The sequence below is a fragment of the Poecilia reticulata genome, linkage group LG14, assembly GCF_000633615.1.
Source record: "Poecilia reticulata strain Guanapo linkage group LG14, Guppy_female_1.0+MT, whole genome shotgun sequence".
Lineage (NCBI taxonomy): Eukaryota > Metazoa > Chordata > Actinopteri > Cyprinodontiformes > Poeciliidae > Poecilia > Poecilia reticulata.
Window position 1 is genome coordinate 15668814 of NC_024344.1, and position 22728 is coordinate 15691541.

The 22728-nt window shown below is 41.2% G+C and overlaps 1 protein-coding gene across 4 annotated transcripts in view; it reads right to left on the reverse strand.

Moving 5' to 3' along the window:
* Nucleotides 1-1062: 1062 nt before the first annotated feature.
* The window catches only part of flrt1a (fibronectin leucine rich transmembrane protein 1a), a 73280-nt gene continuing 51614 nt past the window's right edge, over nucleotides 1063-22728 (reverse strand). For all 4 annotated transcript variants that reach the window (XM_017308712.1, XM_017308710.1, XM_017308711.1 and 1 more), the window contains 2 exons: nucleotides 19436-19711; nucleotides 1063-5151 (listed from right to left, as the gene is read on the reverse strand). In XM_017308712.1, coding sequence (XP_017164201.1) covers nucleotides 3008-5065 — 2058 coding nt within the window. In that variant the 5' untranslated portion in view covers nucleotides 5066-5151; nucleotides 19436-19711 and the 3' untranslated portion in view covers nucleotides 1063-3007. The remainder of the gene's footprint in view (nucleotides 5152-19435; nucleotides 19712-22728) is intronic.

A 22728-nucleotide genomic window follows, 5' to 3' on the forward strand; every position in this document is an offset into this window, starting at 1 on the left:
TTGCATTAAAGAGGAAAAAAAGAACCAGGCATTCATCTTCCATCCGTTTATCCTTGCAGGGTCATTTGGATTGAAACCATAGGATGCATTAACATTACTTTGCTTTTTTATTGCAGTAGCAATAGTGTCAATTTTTGAAAACCTCCCCAAATGATCCAATCACACGACAGCCAATCAATAAATTTAGGCAATGAGACAATGACAGTGAGTTAGTTCACTGTACTCCAGCGGCCTCCAGTCACGTGTCAATCCAATTGCGCAGCTTCAGGGCAAACATCATGCTAGAGCAACGGACGAAGCTGCAGCCACTGTGTGACCTGGATGAAATCTACACTGAATAATAAAGAATCTCTGAATGCAAAATGGATCCCAACCAAGACGTACCTTTACAAAGTGGCCAGTTGATCCACGTGAAATAACTAAAACATGTGGTTAGAGAGATTTTTTTTTTTTTACAAAATAAAACTTTAATCGTGTGAAATGGGAATCTATTTTGGTGTTCCTTTGTCATCGCCATGGAGACGCGCTGAAAGAGTCCAGCTGCATGCGACGCGGTTCTCAGTGCTTCCTTACTGCCTCTCGGGTACATTCACACATCTGTGCTGAGCGCTGTCTACACATGTTAGCGTCAGGTTTGAGCGAGGCCGTAAGGTCACGTCCAGGCAGCGGCCTGCTAAGAGGCTGGCATGCTCCGGCTCATATTCCCGGCCAGTTTCGTCTGGCTGCGGGCTGTGGTGCGTCTTACATGAGGCCTCCTTCAAACTGAAACAATATGTGGGTCAAGTTTATGCGTGAAGACAGCTCACTCGAATAGAAATCTTTTGCTGCTCCGACGCCTCCTGAGCTGCTAAAAGATTATCTCCACAGGGGTGAGGTGAAATGACTGGTTGCAGTGATAACAAGATTATAAAACTTTTATTAATCCCCTCTGAAGATGAATTAAAAAAGCAAATTCCATACACATCTCAGGTTTACATCTTTTTTTCCCCTTCTTCTGTTTTTTTCCTTTTAACGCAAAATTATGGCACTATTATTTTCTATAATTTTCACCAGAAAAAAATATATATTCATGTGGCTGTGGCCAAGATTTTATTTATACAAATGAAGAGGAAGTATGCATCTTTAACAGACCCACTTAAAAAAAAAAAAAAGAAAGAAAGAAAAAGTCACAATTACACTATATCAACATTCCCCAAAACAAAATTAGCCAAGCCAGTAATTTTGGGTGCAAGGTAAATTTTACATTCCGCTGACGTATTGTCTGACACTAGTACAAAACTCTGCCGGACAGAATAGTCAAAGGAAGCACAAACGGTTTCCCCTTTGGAAGCAACACAGTGATAAACAACTGATAGACGACAATAAACCCGGGGTGGGGGGGTGGGGTCGCATCCAGGTATGACAAACAGATTTATGCAGCGCTGAACCCTGCTGTGCAGCAGCCATCAATTCTCTATCCTTCTCAATACACACAGGTTTGCGTCTTTACCCCCGTTACTGTTATTCCTCCTCCCTGCTAAGTGCTAACACATTTACATTTTTAGTGCTGCTCAGTAATAAAAGAGGTGGAATGAGCGGAGGCCTTTCTCCGGTCGCGAAAACAAACATCAGTGAACCGCCATCACTGATGAGCCCCCCCCCCTCAATCCCCCACCTGTCCACCCGCCCACACAACTTGGCCGCCGCCCCACAGTGTAGGTCAACAGTGTTGTGGTTGGAGTCTCCTCAAATGCACTCACAGTTCTTGGCCTCATCTTCTAGGTCATTCACAAGAGTCCTTCCTCCAGCAGGAGGCTCCGCTTTATTAGCTTGTCCGCTCAGTCAGAATGGCGGCGGGGAGGAAACCGTTTACAAACCCAAAAAGTCAGCAACTGAGGTCACGGGGTGAAGCACACGTCGGAAAAGAGCAGCTGAGGTCGTTGCCTAAGGGGATCTGAAGGTTCACATGCCAAACCTTTGGGTGGTTTGATTAAAAAAAATATAATGAAATGACATAACAGTACAAACGCACTCGATCGACAATTCACGTCGATGTTTAAAGTGAAAAACAGAACTTGGAAAACGGCTGAAATTCATAAACTGTGACAAACATGAGGTACAAATTACAAAAAAAAGCAGTTTAAGCAAATCATATCATAAAGGACAATATAAATAAAGATATCTGTGCAGAGTTTCATCATGGAACAACCCACTGAAAAATAAACGACAAAGCATTATCCGAACACAGCCCAGCCGGTAATGATAATGGTAAATAATCTACACACACGTGCTGCAGCACTACCTTACTGATCTCAGGTGAATGATCTGAAGAGGTAAAACCAAAGCTGACCAGCCCTCGTACCGTCGTAACCCTGCCATCTACTGAATAAGGAAATAGCAAGCCTACTTTAAGACAAGTGGTTATTGGGTTGTTTAAAACAGAACAATTCACAGCTTTACAAAGCCCTTTGCTCGGGTAGCTGATAGGGCACATCAATATAGTTGAGGCATTTGGAGCAATGAGTCAATAAGACTACATACTGTGTGTGACTGGTGAGAAGGAAAAGAAAGAAAAAAGTACCAAAAATGTCTGTTTTTCATCATTAATGAATCCATTTTGAGCTGACCACTGCGGCTCCCATGTGTGAAAAAGAAACTCCAACTTCGCCCACGCCAGGTTTGACCTTTCCACTAAAGATACATTCTTACATGTCACAGGGAAAGAGCAAAAAAAAAAAAAAGAGAGAGAGAGAGAATCATACACAGGCCATTACTAAGATGGTGAAGAAACACTCAGCTGTGCATTTACACCTGGGGCACTGGCTGCTGCTTCCTGCAGTGAATTGTTCCCACACAGTTCAGTTAATTGTATTCAGTCCTCTCAGTAATGAATCCTAGGTCATTTGGAATGGGAGACCAGAAGAAGAAGAAGGCACAGAGGGGTGCTTCAGAAGTGTCCATGCCAAGGGAAATTGTGCATCTATACAGTTTTACCAATTACACTATGAACAGCATCTGGTACAATACATCATGTGTAGCAGTAGTCTATATCTGGGATTCCTCCTTCTCTATAGCCACGGTTGGTGCCATGCCCGGCATTAGAAACGTGGTTGGACCCTTTGTATAAGCCGGTGCCGTTGGAGGGGAATATGGTGTGAATGATGTAATCCTCTCGAAGGGGTTTCGGCTGCATCGGCGGACAAGCTGGCATTGGTGTCATCTGGAAACCTGGGCCGCGAATCTCCAGGATCGTGTTATCCTTCTTCGTGCCAGATTCAATGTAGTCGTCGTAGGTTTTGCTTTTCCTCGAGCTACTGCGAGTGTAGTGGTCACGGGAACATAAATGCCCAGTTCTATGCCCGTACCAGCAGAAGACACCAAAAATTAGAGCCAAAGACACAGTGGCGGTAGCTCCGCCAATAATCCCTGCTAGGGGCAGTGATGTAATCTGACGTGAATCCTCGTTCTCTTCCTCTTCCGATGAGCTAAGGTCTGTCGTTTCTGCTTTTGCACAAACTAAGGCTTCATCAGAGTCAGCATCTCCAGAAACGGACGCTTTGCTTTCTGAACTGACAGCCAGTGGCACCATGCAAATGATATAGCTAGAGCGTGGCTGCAGGGAAGTTAGCAGATACTCTTGGCGATCGCCGCGCACAAGCGTCTCTGTGATCGATTCCATGGCATTCCCAGTACCTTGTCGGAGCCAGCTTAGCCTAAAAGAGGAGCTCGGTTGAGCTGCACTCCAGGTAACACGAATACTGTTGTGAGATAGAGGTTTTACATTTAGCGCCAAGCTCTTCCCCACACCACTGCTGCTAAGAGTGTAGTCTAAGCCAGAATCGGGAAACCCAAAGCCAGGCCTCTTTGAGCGCAGAGTAAAGAGGGAACCCTGTGGAGGTGCATTGGTAGTGGAGCTCTCAACCCCACCAACAGCCCCTTTGTCTTTAGTCCCTGTCAGTCTCACGACTTCACATTCCTCCATATCACTGCCTAGGTCAATCAAAGCAAGGTCTCGCACCCTGTCCGGCCCGTGGCAAGTGAGACCCCTGACGGTGATGGTGTTGCCGCGGGCATGCAACCAGTCATAAAGCCATCGGAGGTTGCAGCCACAGTGCCACGGATTCCCACGCACCAGCAGCTGGCCAAGACTGTCAAGGTCTTTGAACAGCCCCCTTGGTAACGTAGTTAGGTTATTTCCTGACAAGTCCAATCTCAGCAACCTGTGCATGCCGTCCAAGGAACCACGTGGCATGTGAGTCAGGGCATTGTCTTGTAGAGACAGTCGCTGTAGATGAGCGCTGGGCAGGTTGACAGGTGGGGTTTGAAGGGAATTGCGCACAAGGGACAGTTCTGTCAAGTTAGAGAGACGAGAGAATGTGTCATCTGCAATGCGTTGGTTTGCCAAAAGGTTCCCATCCAAAACAAGACACCTTAACGAGTTGAGGCCTCGAAAAGCGTGGGTCGGGATAGTAGAGATCCGGTTGTCATCCAGACGCAGTTCCTCCAAAGAAGCTGGCAGCCCCGAGGGAATACTAGACAGGTGGTTGCGTGAAAGAAAAAGCAAGCGTAACCGCGGGTTGTCGGCGAAGGCCTGATCTTCAATGGACACGGTGGAGATGGAGTTGTCGTCCAAGTGGAGTTTTTCCAACAGGGGCATTCGAGCCAGCGTGGTGCGAGGGATGGTGCGTATGTTGTTGTCCTGCAAATGCAGCTCTCGCACAGACGGAGGAAGGTGCATGGGGAACTCATCCAGCTCATTATCATAGAGGTAGACAACGCGTACAGACAAATGACGCTCCAAGGAGGTGGGGAGGCCTGGGTTGTTTATGTGGTTGTTCTGAAGGTAGAGGACAGATGCAGAAGGAGGCAGTGATGGGATGGAGCTCAGCCCACGATCATTACAATAGATAAAGTCCTCGTCGCACCTGCATACAGATGGGCACGTCATGTCTATGTCCCCAAAGTATCCTTGTATAGAAGCAGCAGCAAACCGAAGCATGCCGGCATGTATAGTCAGGCAAAGGAACAGCACAAAGAGCCGGGCACCCAGTTTGGCCATGCAAACAGGTGCCATTATTAGGAACATGAAGACTGTCTTTTTTTTTGTCCCTCCCCAAGTATGGTGTTGCTTCCTAATAAGCTGCACCGAGCAGGAATCCTGCGACCTCCACCCTGAGAAAGAAAGAGAGAAAAAAGAGACAGCAGTTAACATTGATCCAGGAGCAAATTAGATGATTGTTGTACATGAAAACGGAGATGATTTCAATCAAGCTTAATGAGCTCATTTATACTTAACAGCATATTTTACTGTGGTTTTGTCAGCCCCTTTAATAGAAAGAAATACCAAGATTACAACACAGGGACAATATTCCTGTTGTTGCTTCTGAGCAGAAGCATGTCGCGCCAAGAAACAAGACTGAGTTTTTCTTTTCACCAGTCAATAATCGTACCATCAGGGGGTTGTGCACACATGGGTGGACCTGCATGGATTCTCAGCCTCTCAACACATTCTGCCTTCAATTCAAAGCTAAAAAAAAACAACATATGCACCGGCAAATATTGATGTACAGATAGAGGAGCTATGAAAGATAAATTCTCAACCTTATAATCAAAGCCCGTCTTAAGAAAATGCACAAATAATAAGTTTTAAAATAAGCAAAAATGATTAAGAAGAGATTAGGAAGTTCTATAGTTATTATGTATGACTGTAAGCTACACAGAGATGGTCATGAGGCAAAATTAATAAGAGTTATACAAAGATATTATCTGCAGCCAAATCAGGAGGTATTGGTACCTCATTAACAGGTTGCGCAGGGGGAATTTACATAAGCTGCACCGAGGCCGTGATTGGTGTCCTCATTTGCTGTTGTTGCTGATTAAATGAGCAATATCACAACAGTGTAGCGCGGAATTGATTGCTGGGATTCGGAAACTGGCAAATTGCAACACTATCGGTGACAACTTGAGCCCATCACGGAGTTCAATAGCCAGCATCTTCGGTTTGCGTCGTTCAGGCCCACGTGGCAGCCAAGCGCAGCCCAGCACGAGTATTGATTCTCCCACAAATCCGAGGTGATCTGCCAGAGCRAGTCGCCTCTTATAGAGATTACAGGATTCCCAGGAGTGTAAGTCAAACAGCGCGATAATTAACCAAATGAATGACAAACTCTGCTGGGAGTCAAATGTACTAAATGCACATCTGCAAACATGGCGCTGAACGTGCCTCTGCAAAGGCCGCCGGAGTCACCTCGAAATTTTACGAGTGTCGTGAATCAACGTTTCAATACATAAACATAAGCAAACACTCGGGGAGCCGTGGCACCGAAGCAGATCAGGGATCATCTAAGGGAAAAATAAGCACTGCATGTCATTTGTCAGTCTGAATGTTTGTGCAGGATTAAGTTTAATCTTGGTGGAGATTGGGGCTGTTACTGTGGGGGCATGTTAATGTATAAAGAGGGTCTCAGGGTCTCATGTTTTCCTTTTACACTTAAAACTGAAGAAATTGCAAAGGTAATTTGCCTTATTTCTAATTAAAATAATTGAGAATTAATCACAGAAAGCTTTAACCCTGGTTTTCTACCATGTTAAAAACGTTGAATGTGAAACTGCTTTTAGCCGCTAGAATTATTGAATTCATAAAACTACATTTCATGTGCAAAATTTTTATTAAAGTAGAAAAATTGGTAAAGGTCACATCTGTGAAGCTCTGAACATCAAAGAGAGAAAAAAAAACACTTAATCGCAAGTTGTCTCAAATCAAAATGCACCATAAACTTTTATTTAACCAGGATAAAAACTCCTTTAAGGAAACACTTGGTGCTACTACTGCTAAATTTAAATATTTATGAAAGTAACAACAGATCGCCATTAGAGGTAGCAGTATTATGATTGCAATAATATATTTTCAGAGGTAGGACTATTATATGTTGCTTTTTTGTTTCAAATAAAATCAGTTGTACTCTTTTTTTATACATCTACTTTGACTCAAAATATTTTACTATGAGAATCTCATAGAGCCCCCTGCGTTGTTAAAACAAATTTTATGCATCAAAAATTTAAAAATAGCTATCATAGTATAGAAGCGAGCACTTTCAAAATCTCCTCTTTCAGTCACTTATCAACGATGCATTTGTTTTTCCTCTAAAATGAAACGCCACTACATTTTAGGACGTTATTTTTGGTGTCGGTTTTCTGCACTTGCTTCGGTTTTACACTGAAAGATACAGAAGTTGGTCACCAACATCTGCGCTGCATCGCCCTCCTTCCCTCCCCCCAACTCCACAAAATATTCAAATTGACTTGCAACCCACTAATCCCTTTTCATGCCTACTTCCACTCCAGTCCCCTCGACGCAGTAGAGTGGAGTCAGTGCTCTTTAAAGTGGAACCTGAAGAGCGAAATAAAAAATTTAAAAAGCGGAGATTGTTACTTTGCGCAGTTTGATATTGACTCGGTTTACGAGCAGAAAGGCAGATGTACGCGGTTTTCTGCTGTAAATGTTCATAGGGGGCATTTGTTTGCGCTCGTGCGTGTGTGTGTGTGTGTGTGTGTGTGTGTGTGTGTGTGTGTGTGTGTGTGTGNGTGTGTGTGTGTGTGTGTGTGTGTGTGTGTGTGTGTGTGTGTGTGTGTGTGTGTGTGTGTGTGTGTGTGGGAGCGACAGTCGGGGTAGTGCTAAAGAATGGATGACTTTTGAATCCCAAGAGCTTTGGCTGCGAGTCTCTTGAACACTAGAGTATTTGGGTCAGCCCTTTAAAAACAAGATAGATGTGGTGTGAGATTGAAGAGGCACAGAGAACCAGAGGGATTAAAAGAGCATATTGAGCTGTGATTCTCTGGATTAAGCAGGTGCTACATGGAATAACAGCCACACATTTTGAGCGTTTCTTTCTTTCTTTTGGGGTCTTGTGCTTGCTCTTTTTTTTTCCTTCAAGCTCAAAAGAATGCCAAAAAATTACAGCTCTTTGTGTTTGTGAATACCTAAAGAGACCTTTTTTTGTTTGTCTGTCCACGGACGATCAAATTGAAAGCATTAACCCACATGTGGAGCGTGATCTGTGGCGGGGAGTAAAGTCGGGATGTGGGGTAATGTGCGAGCTAGACAGCCGGTCGCCTCAGGCCGAGTACTGGACACCCGACTACACCCGATCCAATACTGGAACTGGATCAATTTGCATAAAAAACAGACAAGGACGGAGAGAGAGGGAGAGAGAGTGTGACGGAAAGCAGCTTTTAGCTGGACCACTGAATCCCCTCTCCTCACTAAGACTCTAATAGTGGCATAGAACAGGGGAAATCTGGAAAACTGGGTTTTAGATGGCTAAAGAGCCTGACGCATCATAAAATCCACTTCACTTATGGGAAAAGAAAGAAAAAAAAAACCAGACAACTGTGGTCCACAGCTTATCTTCCACGACATGACCGTACACTAGATTTTAGATTTAGGCGTTTGACATGAGGAATGGATGGGCAGAGTGACGACTGGGATGAAGGAAGAGTCACAAAGAAAGAAACGGAAAGAGGAAAATGATACGTTAGCTTAATCACAGAAGTTGTAGGATTGTATTTGAGGTAGATGAAATCTGTTGTAATAATATCGGATTGTTTATCTTTGTCATATGGGCCTGCTATTTTTTAGCGAGTATAATATGGAACAAGGATTATGAAAGGAACATTTTTAAAAAAGACAAGAGTATTTTTACTTAGTTCTGCAGATTCTAAGCTAAATCTTGAAAGTAAACAAGCAAAATGTAACGTCATCACTCCTTACAGTAGCTGCATTTTGTCTATTATCCACTAATGTAAAAAAAAAATCTCTATTTCTATTAAATAAGAAACAGTTGAAATCATGGAGAAGTTTATTGACGCGATAAGTCATTAAAGAACATGCTGTGCCATCATCCTCCTCCCACTTCCTGTCGTCTTCTTCATCTTTTCTGCCAGTAGTATCATCTGGTTGTTGATGATAGATCATGCAAAATAAATAAGTGTTTCCATTGCAATTTTGCAAAACACACAAATTTCCACACAACCCTAAAACCTCCGCATGGTAGTGCAAAACATTTGATCAAAAATTGCATATTTTTTCTAAATTGTCGTGTTTCTGTGAGGCAAATTTATTTTCCGACTTTCAATATGATGAATGGAAACTGCCAGCTAATGTCTTGGAAAAGTATTCATCGCCTTTAAGCTTCTCTTTACACCTCAACCCCACATGTAAGGTATTTTATGAGATACAGCAGATGCCTGTAATTTGCCACTGTGTCCTGAAACTATTGGATGCATCTCTGCTCCAACACACCTGAATCAAATGAATGGTTACTGACCAAACTGGGCGACATGCAAACGAGGCAATTGCAGAGCAGTAGTAACTGGAGGTCTGCAGTTGCAGTGACAGATCAACACAAAGTAGCACAACACATAGTTTTAAAAAAATGATTTTACAAGATAAAAATGCAAAAGAAGTGTTTGTGTTGAGCCTCTTTTAAAGCTCTGATTCAGCTACATGTAATCCAGAGCCTGAAGTAGTTCTCCAACTAGTAAAAAGCCGTTCAGTGAAGAGGCTTGATAAAGAACGGTATCGCACAATCAGCAAGTCGGAGGTGAACACTTAACATGACAGGCTAGACAAGGAGAACATTTATTAGAGAGGCAGAAAAGAGACCTGGGGGTAAATCTGAAGGAGGTGAAGAGGGAGAATCTGATCAGATCACACCAAAATGGAAGTTTCTGTGTGACTGAAAACTGACACTGAAAATCACCCTGAACGCACCAGCATCTACACAGGGAAACAAACTGTGAAGTAGCTTTCATTAAAATAAAATAAAAAAATAAGTAAAATAAAAAATAAAGACAGGGAAGCTGGTTAGTGTTCAGATCGAGCTAAATAAAGCTTAAAGCTTCGGTCGCCTTCCGGCAGGACGACCCCAAACACACAGTCAGATCTACTATGGATTGGTTTAGAAAACGGATGTTTATGTTTGAATGATCCAGTAAAACATTCTGACCTAAATATAATGGAAAATCTGTCACAAGACCTGAAAACTCCTCTTCACAGACACTCTGCCTCTAAACCGACTGAGCTGCAGATATTTAGCAAACAAAAACTCAAATGTTGGTCTCAACATAAAGTCAGTAGATAGATACCCCTAAAGCAGCTGTGGGACGTTACATGAAGCCTCCTCTCAAAGGGGACCGATTACCAAATCAGGCCGTACTTCTCAGACTTTTATACTTTCATAGAATTTCAAAGAAAATTGTGAAAAACATTATTCTCCTTCCGTGTCACAATTATGCACTGCTTTGTGTTGATGTGTGCACAGGATTTTATTTAGGGGTGTCAGGATACAAATTCACACCCTACTTTTAGGATGTTTATTTGTAAAAAGCCTTTGAAAACTTTGATTTCCTTCCTTTTCACTGTAATGCGCTTGTTTGTGGTGGTCTGTCACTTAAAAACAAATACAAAACAATGAAGTACGTGGATATAATGTGGCAAAATTTGGAAGCATGCAGCTACTTCTGCAAGAAATTGAAAGAGTTTTGAATAATGTAATATGATAACAGGTCCAGCATGCTTGTCAACAGTTACTTTGCATTTAAATGTAGCAGCACATTCAAAACGTATTAAGCAACGTCTTGTCCTCATTGTATACTAAATAACAGGAAGTGACAGATTTTCTTCTTTTCTTTATTCTATTCATGTACGTCAGCGAACGGACTTGTGACTTCACATTGCTAAATCACTGCTCTTGCTTCAAACACAAAGACGAAATCAACTTATTAGTAAAAAAAAAAAAACAAACAAACAAAAAAAACTTGCATATCAGCATCAATTCCATACAAATTAACTTGATCGTCAGCACAGAAACTGTTCATGAAAGGTTGGATCCGGAGCCAAGAAATGAGGCTAAAAATAGTCCCGTGCTTTCATTACGCAGCTGCCTGTTCGCCACATCCGCCGCACGTTGACACACTCTGGATGTTTACGTCTAATTGCCTTAAAATGCGGAGGCCGTAATTACTCATTTCACTTTCCATATTTACTATAGGAAGGATTTGCCGCTGGTTCTCCACGAGGCGAGAGAAACCCCGCGGTCGTCTGCCGAGAGCCCAACAACATTCACACTCAGGGGGGGGAGAGGGGGGGGATTCACCTTGTGTGTTTGTTGGTGGCTGCGCAGCTCACAGGACCCTAAAGCTACTTGACGTATAGCTTTACGGCGCCGTGTCGTGTTTCATTCCTACAGCACCGCAATAAGTTCTGCTGTGCCACCAGTCCAACTCCTCGCTCTCTCTGCCGCTGCTTCCCTCTAAACTCCTTCAGCTCACCGTTCCCGCTTCAGGATAGATGGATTGCAGCTAAATCCTTTCGGCATTAACATGAGGGTGGCATCCTGCTTGCGGCAATTGTGCTCCGGCGCTGTGACCAAAGCTGGGGCCGGATCTATCGTGAGTCGGCGGGATTTTTTTATTTTTTATTTTTTTGGCGGGGGAGATTGAGTGTTTTGCGACGCGCTGAATGCTGGCCTTGATCGATGGTGTAATCCAGTGGGTTTCTTGAGGGTGTTACAAGGGAATCAGTTATCTTAGCTGAACTGGATCTGACCTCGGGTTCATCAATAAAAGTCCCATTTGGAAAGTTTTTTTCTTTCTGCAATGCAACACACACTTTGGCGTCACGGTGACATAAATAAGCAATTTTATGTATTCCTCTCAGTATCGTGTGTCATAATTTGAATTTATGGTGCTTTGCACTTCACCCAAATACATTGAATTCCCCAGCAAAACCTTAATTGAAATGTGAACATTTCCCTCCATGTGTAGCAAGACACACATGAAAAAAAAAGTCACTTATAGTTCTTTGTCCTTTAATGAATAGCAGGGTTGGTGTGAGAATAAACCGTTGGTGAATTATTGTGAAAAAATGTATCTCCAACAATTTGGCACACAGTAGAATACAGTAAATATAAATGTAGACGTTTATTACGCAAATTAGATGAATCAGTCAGTATTCAAAATAATTCTGACCACTAGGTGGTGCCAAAGTGCTTCTGATAAGATCCTTTGGTGGGATGAAAAACGCATCAACAAGCAACAAAGTGGACCTCACCTATTAGCAGTTCAGAGCTGCAGATTCACCACTGATTACGGAACATGACTCTAAATCAGGGGTGTCAAACTCCAGTCCTCCAGGGCCACTGTCCTGCAGTTTTTAGATGTGCCACAGATACAAAACACTGGAATGAAATGGCTTAATTACCTCCTTGTGTAGATAAGTTCTCCAAAGCCTTGCTAATGACCTCGTTATTCTATTCTGGTGTGGGGCAGCAGAGGCACATCTAAAAGTTGCAGTGCAGCGGCCCTGCAGGACTGGAGTTTGACACCTGTGCTCTAAATGATCAAGTGGTAATTTGAGTTTTCAAAGACTTAAATCGACTTGAACTGATCCATGCAGCTCAAAACTTTATAAACATCAGAAATTTAAAACTGTTGGATGACCTCTGATAACAAAAGTTGTATTTTTAAGAAAATGCCTCACTTTCTTACTTTACTGTGTTTATAAGATATTGAGTCGTCTGTCTTTATATGGAAGAGAATAGCTGAAAAATGAAAGCTTTTCAAATGCTTCATCTTGTTGCTCTTTTGAAATGTTTTCATAATAAGTATGTTTGAGCTCTGCAAATTCTTCCTGACATTTTCTCACAATATTCCTACAGGACGGGTCGTCTAAAGCAAACGTCCGTATCATTAGCTGCTCCGCGGCTGATCAGAAGAAATACATAAGTTTAATATTCAGGCAGAAGTGTGGTATTTTTTACACTTTGAGGCACAAAGTGCAAAGCGATGCTTTTAGTTTCTAGGAGGCAGATGTCACGGTTTTTCACAATCAGAATGAGCAGGCATGGCGCGGGGCAGAATTATTGTTCCTATTATTACTGCTGCCGCCTTTCCAAAAACAACATTTAATAGTTGTAAGACTAAAATATGAGATAATATTCAAAAATAAAAACAAAATAAATAAAAATACACCACATTGCTACATTTTTATTGAAGATATCTTCCTGATATTGTGCAATTTGAATAAAAAAACAAAAAACTCAAAAATGTGGAAAAAAAACTTCAAATAAATAAATGTTTATTGTTATCGCTCAGTGTCCCTCTTCCTCTCTCTCAAACACACAAAATAAATAAATACATTTATTAAAATTCCAATTAGTAAATACACAGCATGAGAAAATAATCCTCAAAGATAATATTGATTTCTTTTTGTCATCTAAACCACCAGTGTTCACCGCAGCTATACAGTAGAAGCTAAACATTCTGGTCAAATAAATTTTTCTGACGCATTTCTGGATGTAAAAAAAATTGAGATTTCTTCAAGAGTTTTTATTTAAGGAACCATGATGTCCATCTGCCCTAAAATGGGAAAGACAAGGATAAATCAAAGAAGTGCAGGTGTCCTCCTTTATCATTAAAAAATGGCTTTAAAGAAAACAGCTAGTTGCTTAAATCTAAATATTTAACTTCAGAGCAAAAGATTTGAAACAGAACTAATGACAGAACAACAGTAAGTTGTTTTAGTAAATTTTCTCTGAACAGAAAACAAAAAAAGACAAAATCTCACACAAATACAGAAAAAGTTTCAGCATGAAATCATGCTGCTGCAATAAAAAAAAAAATTAAAAAAAAAAGCATTTTAAGGCTTTTTACACACCATTACCAGGAGGAGTAATAAGTGTGGACGGCTCTCTCTGCATGCATTTCCCCGCTTTTGGCTTCAGTTGAGATCCAGTTTCTTGCCACCGCAAGCGAAATTTGGTCCGACCACAGGTAGAAATAAGCAAGTCAGACATCTGCCACTTTGGAGCCTGATACAGTGGGACACCAGAACGAGGCTGGCAGAGCAAACGGTAAATAAAGCTCAGAGGATGTCGAGCTGCGACTGTGGTCACACTCAAGGCTTCAATCAAGGCTTCACGGGCCTCTAGATTAACCAGCTCTGCTTTTAATGTTGTCCCAACACTACATAGAGAACATAATTTAATCTCAGGAAGAGCTAGCTTCTGGATTTTATGAAAATGTACTTCATGGTTTTAAATGGCGCCTATAAAAGGCAAATTTATCTCCCCCCTCCTTTAAGTCAAAGAGTCAGCCTGTGGTTGTCACGCTTCAGCAACAACTTTGATTGGATTTTTTTTTTCTTTCTTTTATTTGCGAGAGACACTGACACTGAGAGGGAGGTTGGTTAGCTTAATTGGTTAGATTTGAATTCAACCCTGACGGGTCGCGATATAAACGCGAGGCTGTGGGAGGGCCGGTCACACAACGAGGCTCTTCTTTCAGGGCGAAAATGGATCTGAGAAAAACAAATGAAAGGCATCTTCCTAAACCTTTAGTGTTAAATTGTGGATGTCTGTCATGTGTAAAGAAGAGAGCTCATAACCAAAAAATAACGCCCTCAGGTATTACAGCAACATGTAAATATTGTAAGAAGCAAACAATAGAAATTATGACGGCGTTCAGGTTTTGTCCTGGTTCTGGTCAGCGTTGTTACTCCGATGYACACAGGTACCAATAMTCCTTTTTCTGTCGAAAACTGTGCCAAAGGAACTTGTTAGGAAACAGCAGAAGTGAATGGAAACAGCTAAAAGTCTCACAAAGTCAACTAAGGCCTTTCTCATGAGGGTTTAGCTTATTTTATTAGTAAAAAAGGTGTCTATATATTATATTATGATATTCTTAAGACATCAGCTGTCATGCCTTACAGTCTATAAGTCAGCATATAGCTAGCAGAAGGTTGTTTGATTGGTTTGGTGGCTTAAAAGAAAGTGAAACTTCTGATTCACTATTGCTAGTTCATTTGGCTCAGACACTGAATAAAAACAAAGTCGCTACTGCAGGTAATTATCGTGCATAACGTGGAGGGAACCATTTCGAGAGCTGGATTGTTGACTTGCTAATATGATTCATGGAAATCAGCAGAATCAGCTTTTGAATGTACAGAAGGCAAAAGATGAGAAAATCCTATAATAAAGCACATTAGCAAACATGGGAAACTTTATGCTCACAAACAACAGCCCCTGTTATCTCAGAGATCTGACTTTTGACTCTGTAGACCAATCGGTTATCACAATGAGACATGAGCTATGTTGTGTCCTTGAAGAAAAGAATTCAATTGTTTTGTAATTCCAGGACAAAATGGATCAGAACAAAGAGATTTTTGTAGGAAAATGTGATCCGCCACCTTTCACATCTCTCAAATATTATTAAACAGGAACAACGAGGCTCTTTGTTGGCTTGGACTAACCCAAATGCAGAGTAAAATACTGGTTAAATGGAACGCATTATAAATATAATGAAAACCTTCACTGAAACCGCAGAGAGCAAGTCATGAAGCAAGTGGCCAGTAAATGGAAGAATCCAACACTAAACAATGAGATGATGAAAGGAGGCAGGATGGAAAACGACAAAGAAACCAGACGAGGTGATCAGATGAAATGTGGTGCCGGTGAGGCAGAAGGAGAGGGAGGGACAGAAATCAACTCAAAGGAAGCAAAACTACAACTGGAAGAAACTTCAAACCAAGGGAATCGACTGACACTAGAAACAGATCACCATAACAAACTACAGACTGTCCTGACAACAACAAACATGTGAACTGAATGTAAAAAAGACGCCAAACATAAATGAACAGCAAGAAAAACACACATAAAAAAAGCCTGAACCCAAGTAAGGTGGTTCTCACTGCTAAGCATCCACTTGACCTATTCCCATTAGAAATATAGTTTTCTTTTTGTTTTAGGAAAACCAAAGCCGTAGCTGCACCTCACTGGCCTTTAGATTATAATTCTCCATAAAAAACAAAGTGATTCAAGGTAAATAAAAGTGTTTTTATCTCACTAGTAGGCAACACATGAACAACAATCTAGTGATGTGGAGGTGAATTCAGAGGAATGAAAATCCTCTGTGTTGCTGAGGCCTACGTACTTTATTGTACAGTAACTGAACTTTTGTCAGGATGTCAAATTAAAGTGAAAACAGAAAGTGTGATCTACACAATACGATGAATATAAAGAAAAAAAAAACACGTATACACATACACACACACACATTGGTGGCATATGACGCACACCAAAGTCACCCCACAATTAGTTCCAGTGATTACAACCCACAGCAGCAGTGTGTGGCCCTCGAACGCAGCTCCATGACAGGATGCCTTTCAGTGCAACGCTTCCTGATAATGTCACACCAATAACTCTATGATTTATGTCCTTTTGTCCCAACATGAGATCAGTCTCTTTCATGTGCTGTTAGGACGACGTCTTCACGTTGCGCCCCGGTTCAACCGATGCCTCGGCGTCTCTAAGACGCGGATTAGCTTTGCTCTCCGAATTCCAGTTCAAATGTTAAGCTCTCAGCGTTCCACAAACCAACAGCCTCTGAACATCACACGCAGCCGGGACGTCTGGGGACCGACTCTCAGTCTGCAGGGGGTTTAAAAAAAGGAAGCTCCGAGTTTCACTTCGGAGACATTTATTCTCGTCCTTGCTCCCCCGTTTGCATATGTCATCCACATGCGTGTGGGACTTGTGGGAACAATAAAGCAGCTGACTAAGACTCGAGCTTCAGAATCATGTGAGAGTTTATTTTATTTTACTTATTTTTTTGCCTATCCCGTCAGCTGACATGAACAGAATTTTTTCTACTCTGCATCTGCGTTTTAAAATGTTTTCATCTTTTTTTTTTTTTGCTTTGCAGCCACTTCCCTCTGTGTCTTTGAGCAGCTTTTGTTGAGCTTCTTGCTGAAAGTGAAAATGCACAGCGGCAATTCCTGGGACTGACAGAAGGAATAAATGCTGGCAAAATGCCATCCAGTTAAAATCCACTTTGGCTAATAATGTATTTCTCAAAGGAAATTACAACAGCAACGCAACACAGAAAATCACTTACATGAAGTAATTTCTGGTTGAATAGCTTTCCAGTTGTCTTTAAGATACAGCAAATTGCCGGGTTGGAAAGCGGCTTAAGAAACATTTTGTCATGTTACCATCATCAGGCTTAATGTATTTTGTCGGGATTTCACCAACCCAACACAGTGCAAAATTGTTAGATGGAAGAACAATTATGAAAAGTGAGATGTGAATTAGTAATTACCCCCTTCTCTCTGATGCCCCTAAATGAAATCCTTTTTTAAATGTTTTTAGAAAAATATCTGTTTAAGAAACAGATCATCTGTGAAAAGGTCTCCTTCACCTCCTGCCTGAGCTACTACTGCTGTCTGAAGAAATGCACCACTCACGACCAAAAACAACCAATCAGATCCAGGAGGCGAGTCACAGCGCTGCCAATCAACTCAATGTACTCGCTGCTAAATGTGCTAATGGTGGAGAAACAACTCACCGTTACAGAAAAACCATTGATAGCCATGCTAACTAGCCTGCTCTGCTAGCTGTAGCGTAGCAGAGAGCAAGAGGGCGAAGGGGGAAGTAGCAGGGATGCACAGAGGGTGATTGACAGCGCTAACACCTGCCTCCTGTCTCTGATTGGTTGTTTTTAGTTAGCACTGGAAGCTCTGGGAGAAGGCAGAGGAGCTAGATTTTTTTCCACAGATTATCTGTCTCATATTGTCACAAGATGGTCACCTTTTCAACAAATATGTGAAAAAAAATATTTTTTTTTAATAAAAGCTACCTACTGCAGCTTTAATATTACGGTTGAATGTTGACTGTGAAAACCTTGAAGGGGTAAAAACACTTTTGCAAAAAATAGGGACATCATGAAGTCATATGAGTTATTTATTTTGAGAAATAGACCCAAACTTCAAGATCCCATCATGCAGTGCACACTTCTCAGGATGAGTGGGGTTCTCATGTGTGAGGCATCGGATGTGGGAGAGATCCGGTCTTAAGGAGCCAAGTGGAGAGTTTCTTCACTGATCAGATTTTCTGATCAAAACTCCTACAATATAATCATTCTCACCGTCACCGTATCATATTTAGAGAAACTTGGTAAGCGAGGATTAGATCATCCCTCATTTAGGATGACTCAAACGATGCAGAGCTGCACACTCACTGAAGTTCAGACTTTAACAGCACATTAAAATCAAAGAACTGAGGTGTCCTGGTGCAAAGCCGGTCTAAAAAGAAGAAAAAACATCAAACTGTTCTGTTCTTCTAATGGGTGCGAGCTTTTGGAGAAACCTTTAGTGATTGTTTTCTTTGGCCTCCTGCCCGCAAAAAGAAAACTAGGGGGATAATCGTGCTTTACGGCTCACTATTTAGCTGTTGGTAAGTGTTAGTTTGTTTTTAATGGCTTCATTTAGGTCGGATTTTAATTGCCGCCACAAATCGGGAACGAGTGACAGTGCAAGGTGTCGCTCCGGTTCGGGTGGCGTTCTGTTCTCGTCCATGTCGCCGATTATTTACAGCTTTTCAATCGAATTATACGGCTGTGAGGATGATGGAAAACTTTTAGGTCAGCATTCTGCGCAAGTGATTTAAATTTGTCTGAACAGTGCAGATGCTTTACAAAATATAACCTGACATTTCCTAATAAGTAACCTAATGTACGTAGTAAGTAAAAACAAGTAACCTAATTAGGTTAGAACCTAATAAATGAACACTGAGTCAGATTAGATTCACAGAAAGAAATGATCCCTCCATTTAAGAATGCTAATTCCAAAGTTTCTTTCTTTCTTTGAGAAAGAAAGAAATATTAAATTATTTTTGCTTCAACAGCCACACATTGGAAAACTCACAACTAAAAGTGAGTATTAATGACGCACCAATCAATCAGCCAGGTTTCAAACACTTTGATTGGCTGCGAGTCAATCAGTTGGTTGAATCGTGGAAGGATTATCTTCCTTTACAGTTGGGCGCTGTTAGTTTAAAATAAACGACAGAGGTATTCGCATGTTTCCTGGGATGTATCGGTGTCCGACTGCTTTTGGATTCAGGACAACGTGGTGCTGCAGCCATCCTGCACTTTCACAGGTTGGTGCAAAAAGTAACCGAGCAGTGAGAGCGCAGATGCAAAGAAAAGAAAGAAAAAACATTTTTTTAAAGAAAAGCACCAAAATAATGGCGCAAAGATATTGATTTAGAGATTGAAAAAACTCAGACTAATATATTTGATACAATATGACTGATATTAATTCTGACTGAAGACACAATTATGCTCCTATTTATGAAAAATATTGTACTGATGACATGTTGTCACATATGCAGATATGATGTATTGTAAGATATGTAAAAAGCCCAATACGCCTGTCAAACTTTAGGAATCTGCTTCAGCTGTATTGGCAAGTCTGAGTTGGGCCACGATCCATGTGAATCACTACGTCCCATTACGTCACATCTGTATTAAAACGAGTGATTCTAGTTTCCTCTTGTTCAATTTTGCACATTTCTGTTTCTTAGGAACCAAAAATAAACAGAACAATCCTCATACTCACTTTTTGAAGTGGGGTTGACAGGGAAGGAGATGATGCCACACCATCTGCACTATTTTTCCCAACACAACTCCTTCAAAGTCTGCAAACACCGCCGTCCTCCCAGGCTCCTGCTCACACCGTCCGTGAACTTCAGGAAGCCGAGGCGGATGGCGGCGTGTAGGAGTGCACTCGCTCGCTCGCGCTCTCTCTCTCCGTTTTACAGGAGCTGCTCTTTCGTTTTCAGCTTTTGGGACTCTGATGTAGATTAGTTGTCGCTTCTGATTCGGGATCGGATCCCTGCGGGGAAAAAGAGAGAGAGAGAGAAAGACGGAAACATCATAAAGGATCTCTTGTGCATATCGGCGTCAATCAAGTGTCACCATTTCTGATGAAACCGTAACCGGATTACAACACTGTGCCGGTCTCATGTCGTTGCCGTACGTCGCATTCAGTCTGTTTTCATTGCTCTTTCATCCAGTCTTGGTCGGAAATGATTATTGTAATTAAATCAGATGTGGATTTGTAATTAATGGGACTTCAGTTTAACAGGAAAGAGGCTTAAACTTGAATTGAGTGACTCTTAGAGGGATTGTTCAGAGTTTTTGAAGTGAAGTTTTTGTTAAAAGGTTAGAAGGAGTTGGGAACGTTCAAACTACTAATCCAGGGGGATCGAATCAGCCTTCAATCTCAAAAACATCACAGCGGTTTACACTAAAGGATTTCATCTGATATAAAAGTAAAGCAGCATACAAAGTAAATGCTGATTTTACAGCTTTAAGTTTATGTCAGACATTTACAGAGCTTTAAATGTTCTCGGTATGTCTCACGCTGGAAGGCGATTGGTGGAGTTTCGCCCACCACATCAGTTTCCAGTGTAATTACCAAACATAATCCATGTTCAGTGCAAACATTGTGGCATTTCAAAGTAGGACTCCGTGATAAATCCACTTTATTGCTTAATCAAATTTTTTTCAAAGTTTTGATTTTTTTTTTATCGCTGTACTCCTTGGGTTTTTTCTTCAGAGTGATGTCAGCACGCTCAGGGCGGCCATCTTGTTTGACAAGCGAGTTTTACAGCTTCTCTTCATTTGGACTTTGAATTCAGGCCAAATAGGCCAAGTTGATTTTTTTTTAAATCATGAGAATAAAGTTATAATATTACAAGGATATAGTAAAACAATAATCAAGTAAAAAATAATATCAAAATAAAGTTGTAATATTACCAGAATAAAGTCAGAATATTAGGAGAATGAGGTATTTTTGAGAACTCCATAAAAAATAAAAATAAAAATTTAAATGAGGAATCTTGAGCATCTTGTAAACATTATATTTAAGTGTCGATTATACAAATATGGAAATACGTCACCTTTTAACACATCAGCATCAAATTATCATCAGTAGCAAAACTTTTTAAACGGTTGAGCAAAACGAGTATTTTGAAGAAGGAACCATGGACTGAGCTGGTCGTGTCAGATTCTGGTAACTACAGAAGCTTTTTCTCATTAAAACAACTCATCCTAGATTATTCAAGATGTCCTTTAATCTGCTAATATTATGACTACATTATCGTAATTAAACAGTTAAAACAGAAACATCGCGGCCTGGCCCTGATGCTCTGACAACTCACAGAAGGGATTGATTTAAAAGCCACAATTTGAAAATATTTTCTGTGAGAAGTGAGGAAAAAGAATCGATTAAAATCAGAATTGGTTAAAGCTAAAATAGCATTTGCATGAACTACTATGAAGACCACTCCAACCAGCTGTTGGCGTTATCCTCTAACTAGTCTGTATTCAAACTAAGCAAAGACACAGAGTCGTTCAATGCAGGTGATGAGTTAACAGTCTGGCCTTTTAACAGAACCTCACCTTAAAACTACTGAACTATCCTTCTAGGTTTAGCAACGTCGAGGCAATTTAGGCCGGTTTTCACACACCCTCCAACAAAGCTGATTAAAAATGAACAATATGCAGCACCTGGAGTTTATAAATTACAAAATGACCTTTTATTTTTCCCCCTAGAAAATGCTGTGAAACATAAAGCACCCTGAACGCCGCTGCCGCCCCGTCTCTGACTGTCAGTCTCCAAACTGACGTTATGGCACGAGACAGCAGGCCGTCTTCCTGTCAGTCACAATGAGGAACTCCACTCGTCTCATCAGATCAAATGATTTAAGCTAAAAAAAAACAACAAAAAAACAACCCAGAAGTAATGCCTTCCCTTTCTTCCTCATAAATTCTCCATCAAACAATTGATTTTATGTCTTTTACACCTGAGTTTGCCTGCTACAAAGTGAACATGTTGAGGTTTTGACAAATGTTCTTTAGCAGGAAACCCTGAAGGAGAGCAGTTAAGGGAGACGTTATTGAGAAACACAGCAGACTGGTTGCTTTTGATCAGTTTGATAACACTTCACAACTGTTAGAAATGATTAACTGCACAGGCGGCTCAATGACGTAGAATCTGACAATAACCACTAAAGAACAAAAGGTTAGCAATTTGACCAATTCCCATCCTCATTGGGATTCACCATTGAACGGCTGAGCGGAAACTCAAAAACCGGACTATCTTCTGATCAGTAAATGCCCCATGCCGAGCTTTACCAGGTCGTGATGACAACTCTTCAGTGCAGATGCTACTGCCGAGTACTTCAAACCCAGACTCAGCTGTTTCAGTATCAGAGGGGCGTTTAAAATCAAGTCGGATTAAAGAAACTATTCTCTACATCATCCCAAAAAAATGTGTGAGGTTCTTTTGGGCTGTATGGAGAGTGTGAGAGGCAAAGCAGATAACAGGAAGGCCTAAAGGGAGAGAGGTGGGGAAAGCATTGTGTGTTTTACAAGTCATTTTATAGCACAATCAAATAACTATGTTACCTTCAGCTGGTGTGAAAATTCTCTATACATAAAAAATAACAAAAAATATATATATATTGTATCTGACGCCTTGAAAATTGGCCTGTTTCTTTAAGAACCTTCTCCTTTAGCAAGTGACAACATGCCATCCACAACCATTCGTAGGAGTGTTGTAGTTCATATGATGAGCTCAGAAAACTCAGAGTTCCTCCAACTGTTAGCTAGTTGTGCTAATATGAGAGGTGAAAGTCATTTTATGCGTTTAAAACTGTAAATCCCTGTTGTGCAGCTCCATCACATCTCCTCCTCGTGTAAATAAATAATGAGTCCTTATGGCAGGAAGGCTAGACAAAATATTTTAAGTGCTGTTCTTGCAATACTCGGCTTTGCTCCGAGCCTGTTAATTTGTCTTTTGAAGACAGTCGGGATCAATTTTCTGCAAAGAATCAATTTACACCT